Source organism: Argopecten irradians, chromosome 3 (genome assembly GCF_041381155.1).
Source record: "Argopecten irradians isolate NY chromosome 3, Ai_NY, whole genome shotgun sequence".
Classification (NCBI taxonomy): domain Eukaryota; kingdom Metazoa; phylum Mollusca; class Bivalvia; order Pectinida; family Pectinidae; genus Argopecten; species Argopecten irradians.
Window position 1 is genome coordinate 20756692 of NC_091136.1, and position 12069 is coordinate 20768760.

Consider the following 12069-nt stretch of genomic DNA (forward strand, 5'->3'; position numbering starts at 1 on the left):
CATACATGTATGCGTATAAAATAATATACACTGAAATATTCTGATCGTTTTTGTTTTTGCCTAGTTATATGAATAATATATCAAAAGATTTATATTTTGAAACAAGCTAAAATGTATTTTAAATTAATATGAGAGGTATAAGAATATTTGAAAAAGTAATGTAAGGTCTTCTTGTACTAACCATACACCAAACTGGTTAGCTTCCTTGTAAACTCACCATTTACATATTCATACATATTTAATACTTCGTTAGGTGACATGATGCTGATCTATTTCTGCATATATTATATATACATGTACATGAATGTATACCGTGATACTACATATTAATACGATTTTATGCATTGAATCACCTGAGCTGTATATTTGAAATTTACATCACTAAAACTGAAATCGGCAAGCATACTGCATATATTTTAAATGCAAACTACAGGCCTACCTCTCATTAAATGTACACAGCCAGCGAGTATAAAATTTATATGATGTACGTACAAATAAAGATACATATAGTAAGATAAAATAAATCTCACATGCGAATATATAAAATCAGAAATATGTGATAATATATTTTATTTCTGTTGAAATGAAATAATTTCTTATATTTTTAAATCCATAGTTCGTACAAGTATCGGGTGCTTGTAATTAGTTTTTTGGTAAATGTTAACCTTATTTGGATGATAATCGATCCTTCATATAGACAGACATCCTCGATACTCCAGGGGTTCCGATCACTTACGATCTCTACACCCCTGGACTATTTAAAAGTAAAACTGGAGACGACAGAACAAGCAATTTAGTCCTTTTGATGCACAACAAAAGAGCCGTATAACGATACACTGTGGTTGACTGTGTGGCCTTGAAGTTGGGCGTCGCTCTTTCTGAAGTCTTCAAAGGAAATTTTTGCTGGCCCGTGATTGGTTCAGATTTTTTTCTCTGAACTGCCTTCAGTTTTTCTATGAAATAATCCAGGGTTGTAGAGATCATAAGTGATCGGAACCCCTGGAGTATCGAGGATGATAGACAGAAAGATCATATTAGATATGAATATATGTGTCTGATTTGTAGGCCAATAAATGTTTTATCTGATAGAACACCGTAATGCTGTATAAATTACAATAATATACAAAAGAATGTGAATATGATGCACTACCAAACGCTTTAAAACAAACGACAAAATAGGAAAAAAATCACGACTTAAAATACGCCACAAAACAAGTTTCGTGTGTATTAAAATTAAACGTGCCGTAGTTTGCATACTCGTGAATCAAGAAGAGCTTTTCATATGTTACTGTATTCACCATCAAAGGAAACCTACTTTTTTGAGAATTACAATACTTACAATGCATAGATTTTAATTTTACATGTACACGACACTACAAATAAGAACTGAAAAAGATTTTTGGCAGTATTGCCTAAAATGATTATATTATATGTTTATTTAGGTCGAAGCAACCCACGCGCAATGGTCATGAAGGCCATTGCGCGTGGGTTGCTTCGACATCATTCCACGTGTCATTCCACGTGGGTTTCGAAGTCGTAACCGAATCCAAGAGATGTGGAGGGGATGGGGGCTGAGCTAGATATGGATCAAAGGCCATGGTCGGCACCTTAATCAACTAAACCTGCCTATATATTAGGTTCTATTAGTTTTTCTTTAAAATCAATCATTGGAAAATTGTAAATATCACTGGCGCGAAAAAAAGTCATATCCACCAGGTGCGTAGCTACAATGCATAGACTCTCGTGTTTCCGTTCATCAACACCATTTTATGTTAAAACTGAATCAGATAACGTTTATACATAAAATCTATGAGCAATAATCTTTTTAAATGCATCGAAAATATATTGCCGTTGCATTGAGAATTCTTTACATATAAAAGCAAATGCAGTTATAAAGAACAAATTGAATTCACCCGCTAAAAATTGTAAGTCGAACGCCAAATTGTCTCCAAAGGATGGGTACAGGATGCACACTTCCCCGCTGATTCATTTCTTGACTTCATTATAGAAATGTCAATATGCTATTGCATACCAATACCATACGTTAGCGTTATTGTGACATTATATTGTTGTAAACCCAACTGTAGTATATTGAAATAATACATGTTGAAATCAATAATATACAACTGTTTATGCAACATTCGAGAGTTATGGATTTTTCTACATTATTACATATATATAGACCTTATGTATAATAACCATGTTACAAGTGCTAATTAAAATGGTTAAGAAATGGAATTGTAATGATCCAACCTCATACGTATTACAGTTTAAATACGTAATTTGCTTGTGTGGGGAAGGGGGTACCTGGGTTGGACAGGGAATCGGCAAGGAAGACAATGTGGTACCGATTGCACATTTAATTAAATTTAATTGAAAAAAATATGGACGTTTGTTTGAGTTTTACGGCCCATCGACAACTATAAGGTCATTTGGGGCAAACATAGACGTAGGCTGACAGCCTGTATGACCATATCATAAGGCATATTACATATATTTCAGTCGTATGATGTGTAATTTATCTAGATTATTTTGAAAATTTATGTAAGGCACGCCGATTAAATCATATTCTGAATACACGTACAATACTAAAAGCGTCCAAGAATGCTGCAATCTGATTAAAATACAGATCCTTATTATCACTACGTTTAATAAGAGGATCTGAGAAAATCCCATTGGGGGTCATGTCCAGGTGACCTTGGAAAAGGCCAATCAAATTGCTACTTGCAAAATTTTGACAGAGAATTTCAGGGACGAAATACTTAAGTTTTGAAAAAACTGTCAGAATTATTTTGGTTTACGTAGTCATCTCGCCCAAAGAGCACAATAAAGCTAGTTGTATATGTATACTGGGACGAAATATCGTTTTCAATGGATGTGACAAGGTGTTGAAAATGTAACTTATATGAAGACCACGTGGTATAAAGGTCATCTGAACGTGACCCTCTATAGGGTATTGTCAGATCCTTTATATAACGGAGTGGTTATAAGGATCTGTATTTTAATCAGATTGAAAATGCAGGAACGGGAATCCTGATTTTCAGTTTTTATTTGGATTCTATACTGTCTCATTTATCAAAAGCTGAGTCGTAGAAATTTGATGCGGTTTCCTGGATTGTCTGAATTGTTCCAGGACAAGTTGCTTTGGGGATTCGGAAGTGAAAAAGGGATCCCGGTGACCACAGACCACTAAAATTCAGACACAATCTATTCAACGGATATACGTTAATTTATGGAGTAGATAATGAATATAGAATTTTGATTAAATTGATTCAGACAAAAGCAGGGAGGAAATAATATCCTACATGTATACGAACACCAATAACGTTTAAACCAGAAATGGAAAACTGGAACATCGACATCTACTCAGGGAAACACGTAGATCTATGGCATCTGAGCTCAGATATCCTATTTAATATCATTTGTATCAATAATGTAAAAGATAGATTTCTATAATAAGGAGCTACATCTGGTTCCGATTCCTCAAATCAAAAGTACAGACAGACTTTAAGTCAAATATATGAAAAACATTGACGTAAGACAACAAATCAGTCTTTTACTTAAAAGTTTGTTTCGAGCGAGAAATCGAGGCAAGAGCCCAAAAGTCAGAAGCGGAGTACCACAAGAGTGTGTGTTATGGCCATCTCTCTTTCTGAATTATGTTTACGATCAAAGTAAGACACAGTTGTATTCAAAAATAAATTCCAACGACGATAGATGGTATTGGGCAGGATGACATTGCATCACAAATATGGTAAGGATTCGTTTTGTCAACGCTTAGCATTGGAATATTTGAGTGGACGTCTACATCAAGTACAATGTGAAAGATATATGTTATTTATAAAATCACAAGAAATACTCTGTAAATTGAGAAGTGATCATGTTTTTACATCAATTAGTTCTACTGCCATCGAATTTTATCTAGCGTCGTTTGTATTCTGTCGTGTATCAAAACAAATTTTCATCTTCTCAGTAACAACATAACTCAGATATTTCACATATACTTTGGAGGTATCGTTGTACATATGAGCGAACTTGACTTTCGTCACCGGTGCCAAATATGCTTTAAATCCTTAAACATAATTACACCTTATACTAATCCGCTAAACCTGCATATATCATTAGGCTTTTTATTATCATTTTTTTGCGATATATATGAGACAAAAAAAAAAAAAAAAAAAAAAAAATAAATAAAAGGCCTAATAATATGGGCAAATTTAGCGGACTAACCTTATACATATAATGCCGCCAGGATTTAAATGATTATTTTAACAAGCGGTCGAGCCGGTTGTTCCGAATTTATGAGTCCCATAAACTGAAAAAAAACCCACCCGTTTTATTCCCCAAGAATAATTTTGATGACGTACTATTTTGTGTAATTTTGTCCGGTTGCAACTTTTCATATTATATTTTATTCAGAATTTTGTTGATTGCCAATTACTGCAACTGACTGATTATATACCCACGTGTGTTTTGAAATGATTTTTGTCGATATATATGGCTGTTTCATTGAATCCTGGCAAGTTTTTATTCTTTACATCTCAGTAAATTTGTTATACATAATACACGTATCTCAAAAAAAATACGGTAAATTAGAACCTATATGTTGCAGTCAGAAAAAAATATACAGAAAATCACAGTTTTTGTCCCAAAAATTCTTTGTGAAGAAATAATACATTTTAGGTTGCTTTGTTGATATCTGAAAAGGTGTGCTACAGGGTTCATTTGTCATTACACAGTAAATCCACGCCAATTTGGATAGTTCCAATACAGATAATTATTCTCAATAAATGATGATGGAACAAAGTGGTGATAGGATCTGGATTTTAATCATATTGGAATAGCTAACTTTTACCAGCGACAACTGTAACTCTGCTTTAAACTTAGATCAAGTCAGCTGCATAATTAAGGGATAAATGAATACCAAGTTTGATAAAATGAATGGCCTTGACATTCATTCAGGTCACAGAAGCCACACAAGTTAATGCCTCTAAATGACTGTCATTGAGTAAAAATCCCAATGACCAGATATTGGGTCTGCAGCGTGCCGGGGTGAAGAGTTACAAAGTTTGTTCATATGAATAACCTCAACCTTCACTTTAAGTTACTGGAGTCAAATAAAATAAAATAAACCTGGACAGAGAACTTCTATATCTCAAAAGTAGTCCCAAACTTAAGGCCTGTGTAGGATGGCCATGTTGGGATGAGGGGCTACAAATTTGTTCAAATGTCGAAGGCATTAAAGATTCTAAAACCTTTAAACAAGGCCTTCTCGACAATTAAGAAAACCTTTAATTTAGGTCTTCCCGACAATGAAGAGTCTACAATACATACATGTACAGTACCTGACATTTTGTCTGTAACTTGTCGCCATGAGGTCTATGATGTTGACAAAACTTATTGATTGATTTTTTTTATCAATTTAAGTAGTCTGTTATGCCAAATGACTACTTTGCAATTAACAATATACCCAGAGAACTTTGCAGTATGTACAAACATATGCTGGCTAATTCAGCTAAAACATATTGATGGATAGTAATGCGTTGACAAAAAAAGGACATTTTGTTTTTGATATTTCAGAGTAACTGTATAGTTGTTAAACATTGCGTGTGTAAAATGTCACCATTTACTGTTTTGATTCGCGGGAGTTTATATTTGCGGCTTTATCTGAGTAGTCTTTAAAAGTGTCATTTAGATGACAAGCTATAATATGTAAAACCATGATTTTGATAAATTCTGCAAGGTATTAAACTTGACAAATTTGGATGGATCCGCCAATTTAGCGAAATTAAAACCCCTGCAAACTATACAGTAAGCTGACCATGAAAGCCCACAGCCTTCTTTTTTTAACAACTTCTGTAAATGGTACATAATATTTTCTATCTACTAATTCATTAGGGAATGTAATGCATCAATAATGATTCAACAATTGTTTTAATTTATTTTTTTCTTTTAATTTAAAATCTGATGCTACAGCACATTATAACAAATAATTTAACAAAGAAATCTGCAATGGATGACAAAGGATGATTCACAAATGAGTCCATGGCTACCCACCTTATTTTACAAACATCTGGCAAATGCTCAAACATAAGATCTCAAATTTATCTGTGAATCTATCATATGAATAATATATCCTCCAGTCAGACAAAGTTTTAAAAATATAGAATGTCATTTAAATGATGTGAATATCTAATCTGATTAACAAGGATAAATTAATTATAAAGACAAAGAAAATCTCCAGTAAATCCTTCTGGTCCTTATGAACTGGTACAATGACCGACTGAAATATATACAAACAGCAACACAAAGCTAGTGAGGTACTTGTACGAGATATTGTCCTGATACAATCTCAGAATAAAAGTTTCCTTTCCCAAGTATTAATGCCCTATCTCTTCATAATGCAATCTGTGGATGAATTAAACATGGACACCTTTTTGACTAATGACTGTTTCACAATTCTAAGCTAAGTTTATTCCACCTTTATGGAGTAAAAAACCTATTTGTAATATCATCAACAAAGACAATACCAGTGAAATTACAGGTTTAAGAGATTCTAAAAATATTTGTCCAACACTTGTAAAGAGGAAACTTGAAGGCTATAAACAATGTAAATAATAGCAAACGAATATAGCCTTTCAAAATTTTCACAAAAAATATCTGAAAATCAAACCCTGGTAAAATAAAGTTTAAACCCTGGTAAAATAAAGTTTAAGTCAGTCTTTGAGTAATAATATCCACTGTCAGGTTATAACAGTTATCATTCTGATATATCGGAGTTACTTCCCTTTTTTTATAGTACTGACTGTACTGAAACAAAGGGAAATAACTCAGAGGAATTATCAGCAGAGATGGCTTTGGTATCACACATGGTACATCTGAGCACTCAAAGGTACAAGTCAATAAACATGGTGGAGTATTACAGCCGCCTACCAACAGTTAAATTACAGAAACATAACAAATCGGTCACTATGAACATGGATACCTTTACATGCATGTGAATATTTTCGCTGAAGAGGGCTTTTAGAGTGTTGGCAGTGTGACAATTTCCGTGTTTTACATCTATTCTGCCACTGTAGGCTAAATATTTACATATCAAGGTCTGATCAATACAAATCTGTGGAGACTTAAAAATGACAGGGAATTAAAATTTACAAATTTCTACACCACAAACAATTACCCCAATACAGTATCTATCAAGATGTTTTTGCTGTTGACAATACTGTCAGTTCTAAGCTATGTGTGATGTCATGCCATCAGATCTTCTGACAACTGATACACTTTGCATTTAAAGAATGAAATGAAGGGAAGTAACTCCGATCAGAATGATAATAGGCAAACACTGATTAATTGTTGACACTACAGAAACCTTACGGTATCAATTAATGATGAAAACCATTAAATTACCTAGAAATCTATATGACAATTTCCAGCTCAATAAAACCCATCAGAAGCCATTTTACTTATATAATAATGGTACTATGTAGAAGTGTTTTGAATATTACATTTGATTTCATAAAATACCACATGAATGGTAGCATTTGCAACAAAATTTGAAATAATTTTCACACTCAAATTACATTAAAAAAGTGTGTAACACAGATATGGCTAATGGTTTAGTTTAATATAATTGGTTCTTTAGGACATTCATTGAAGAGATGTAGTTAGATTTTCCTGGAGGTGTATTAATGTATACCTGGTCCAGTACATACATGTAACATATGTAAGACAAAGTTAACGATATTGTGCACTTGTTAGTAGCGTAATTATTTCATATTAAACAACAATATTATAGCACATTTTACATAGGACAACTACAAATATAGCAATGCAAACATATTCACTCAATAATATATGTATACAACTCTACCACATATGGAGATGCACATTTGGTTTTGGCAAATAAAACACAGTAATACAAAGTTAACTATCCAGTCGAATTTTACCTTTCATTTTACCCAAGAGGTATGAATTACTAAAATAAACACCTGCCCTATAAGCATTTGTTCCCTTTCTGGAGGCATACAATTCTATATGGTTAATGGACACAACATTTCTTGTTTAGAAAATGTCGAATTTTACCTTTCATTTTACCCAAGAGGTATGAATTACTAAAATAAACACCTGCCCTATAAGCATTTGTTCCCTTTCTGGAGGCATACAATTCTATATGGTTAATGGACACAACATTTCTTGTTTAGAAAATCACAAGCTGTACAGTTGTACTAATAGGAAAGATATGAAAGACATCATAAAACTGATTTCTGTGTGCAATGTGTGCTTTCAAATCTACAAAAAGTACAGTTATATAAACTGACTAATCAGGGATACTTTACAGTAAGAAGGCATAATTACATAATTTTGTATTTCCGTAAACAGATTACAAATGATTTCTGTAAAGGTGAAATGAATACCGATCTCTTTTCAACAAATAATCAAAAAAGAAATTTGAGCTGCATTCTAAAGCCTGGCCAAAACACGCACCATACCTGATATCTGACCATGGAAACCAGATTTCATCAATAGTATTGAAAAATCGGCTAAAATGCTGATTTTGGTAACATATTCTCAAGTTGACTCTATTACTAAATATAGCTTGATAGATAAAAATATTGCACCCCTTCTAATTAATACAGAATATCTACTAAAGGCAGACAGCATGTCAGTCTTATAAACTGCATACCATAGTACCCTTTTGGACCCAATCAAAGAACATGCATTAAAAAAACCACAATAAAAAAAATGAAGATTTATAGTATTAAGTACCAGTTTCTTTTCTCTTTTATTGCCTTTACAATAAAAAAATGGTTTTAGTATTAAGTACCAGTTGCTTTTAGTAAGTATTGTATCACAAAGAGGTTGATTCTTATGTGATGGAAAGTAAAAAATGAAGAATGGCCATACCATTGCTTTAGTTCTGAAAATATAATTCTAATATCATAACTATTCTTTAATTTGTGACAAAAACTCGGTGTATGTAAATTAATTGGTCAATGAGAGTACATCCGGTAATTAGTCGCCTTAAGGATTTAAAACTCAACAAGTATTCATATCTCTATGATCCCTACAAATTCCTCACATTTTACCATTTCCGATTTAATCAATTTATAAACACTCCAAGTCTACTACTTCTTATTTGTGTAGATCATTAATGGGCAAGTATATGGTCAAATAGATTCAGTGGACTTCTGTAATATATATATTACAGAAGACATATAAGTTTTAACATCAAATTAAGTAGGATCCATGAGCATCACAGTTTGTCTGTATATTAAAGTAATGGCCTAATGGAACACTATAATAATGTATACATTGTCATAGCAAAATAGCTTCCTACTTTATTGTCAATTCCAAATTTATCCAAGTTTATATTGCTCAACATCAAAGGTAAAATCATAGTCAAGTATGCAACAAATATATAATATGCTTACTGTTGAGAAGGCAAATTATTCTCTTTTAACATTAAGTAAAGCACCAACACAAATTAAAATTACTTTTTGAGGTATTAGTACTGGTAATGAACAGTCCTTTGACATTGATACAATGTTTCATGACCTTGACACAAGATAATATGACCTTGACATTAGGTGTTATGATCCACATGATGTATAAAACAAGAGATTGAGATTTTTACTTGGTTTTGTGTGCATGTTTAGAAATGCTGAGAGTATGTAGTTTGAGTTTTATTCTAAGTGGTATGATCTTGAAACAGTGTGATGTTATCATATAATTTGTCTTGTAATGACAATAATTTTGTATATAAATGCATTTTCACATCATCATAAAGGTTTGTTAGGATTTCACTTGTCTGGTAAAAAAATAATCACAACAGTTAAACTCATCAACCAATTCAAAATTGTAAGTACATATAACGCTAAGGTACAGCAGCCAAGTGTTGGGCTGCTAGTTTTGTGATCAGTCTATGGTAGTGCTTGAAATAGCTTGGTTTGTGGCATTTAATATTAAGTATTGCTTACAAAAATGTTGCAATGTTGTTAAATTTGGAAAAATAAGATACAAATATATAATATAATGTTTCATGGTATTAGAGTTAAAACTGCTTTGAATTTATGAGCTTCAAAAAAAACTTAAAATCATCTATAAGTAGAATTACCTGGGGGTATATACACACAAAAGTCAAAAGTGAAATTATTACCAAATTACTGTCATCAAGAGCACATAGAATGCTGGAAGGAATGAAATCCAAGAGATATATGTATAATGTAAGGTCATGAAAGGCATCTTATTAAAAAATTCACAAGTTTTATTATGTATTTTATAAATACCTTGATAAATGGACCGGCAAATAATAAATACATGTAGTTAATATTTTTTTGAAAGCTTGATTCCAGAGTTGTGAAGCTCACAACATAAAAACATACAATTATCAGTTGAAACAGTTTCTGACACCACAATCTACCCAGCTTGATAGTTTAGCGATACCATATAGCCAGACATGTTTGGGGGAATATAGTTTTTCACGGGTCATTTACTTAAACACGAAAATTTGATCCATGAAACAAATGTGCGATGAAAACTGACATTCTATTGTAATATCATTTACTGACTCGCTGCTCATCCAAGGTAATTTTGTAAACTGTTCTGAACAGTTTGTCTGATATGTGTACAGAATCTTTTTTACAATATTGGATTGATTCTAACAGAATACTTACATTCGAAATGATAGCGAAAATACACAACATCTTCCAGATTGATCCAAAATAAGAATTCTTTCATGCTACTTAAGAATCGCAAAATATTCAACCTCCAATGATGCATGACTATATGGCATTTTGTTTTTATGAAGAGTCCAGATACATGTGTTTGTATCCTTTTTAATTTTGCAGTATAAGTTCTATTGCACAGAAAGACATGATATGCTAGTTTGTGGTGAACTTAATCTGATATCATCTTCATCACAGTATAACAGTTATCAACAGAACTGGAATGGTTACTACATATACATGAAAATAACATTGGGTTTGAAAACATATCCAGATAATACAAGTTAATAATCATGTCGTCAGGTGATCACATGACTGTAATCACATGACCACAATCACCTGTATGTTTGATGAGGTTGGAAGAATTAACTTTAAACCTGCCACAATTAAGCTAGGGGTTAAATCTGCTTAAAATTAATACATTTCCGTAACCAATAATATGGCACAACACAGATGTTGACTTCGATGTCCTATTTCCATTGGCAAGTTCATGCTATATCAGAGCAGGGTATTCAATCACACATCACAGTCATCCTACAAACCCCGACAATGGACTCAACTCCAATCTAGTCTAGAGACAATCCACAAGGTAGAGACCAGTCCATCAGTATTGCAGGGGTAGACAATCTACATGAGATATGAAGTGGGCAGTTGTTTAACTTAGGAACACAGATTTGTACAAGCAGCCCTCCCTATAAAACAGTCTATTTCTGTTGGTTGAGGTTCATTGCACATTTATCCTTCCCTATATAATGGTAATAACTGGTTTTAGAGATATTGATGAAATCACCCGTCATGCATCTGATATATGTCCTTTGTAGAAAGTCGGTTTTCTAGGCTGTTCCTTAATTCAACTAAAGTCATCTTCATCTGTGAAAGAAAAAACATTCATGTCAACGCAAAAATTGTCATTTTAAAAACCTTGTGTGAACTATTGGTTCTAATGTTGAGTCTGTGTAAGACTGCAGACTCCTACATCAGAAATCTGAGGTCAATGAGGTGTATAGAAGCAAAAGTAATAACTACTTAGTCTTATAGATTATAGATCACATATGCCAAGGAGGAAAACTAAGGGGGATGGGTTTTATTGGTTTAATGTCCTATCAAAATTCAGGGTCATGTCAGAATGTGCACGGTTTGTTGGTGGAGGAAAGCCGGAGTTACCGCAGCAAAACTACTGAACAGCAGTCAAAATTCAAACCCTCACGTTCTTATCGTGTGCAATTTTGAAACAATAGGCCTACTGGTTTTTGAGGAAATCTCTGTAAAACTAATTGTGAACAGATGGACAGACAGATGGACAAGGTGATTACTATAGGACTCTATAACTACCTCTTAGAATTAG

At 32.9% G+C, this 12069-nt stretch overlaps 1 protein-coding gene across 1 annotated transcript in view; it reads right to left on the reverse strand.

Moving 5' to 3' along the window:
- Nucleotides 1-8843: 8843 nt before the first annotated feature.
- The window catches only part of LOC138317808 (protein Aster-B-like), a 39548-nt gene continuing 36322 nt past the window's right edge, over nt 8844-12069 (reverse strand). Inside the window, exon 16 of the mRNA XM_069259716.1 lies at nt 8844-11594. Within this exon, the coding sequence (XP_069115817.1) occupies nt 11511-11594 (84 nt within the window). The 3' untranslated portion in view covers nt 8844-11510. The remainder of the gene's footprint in view (nt 11595-12069) is intronic.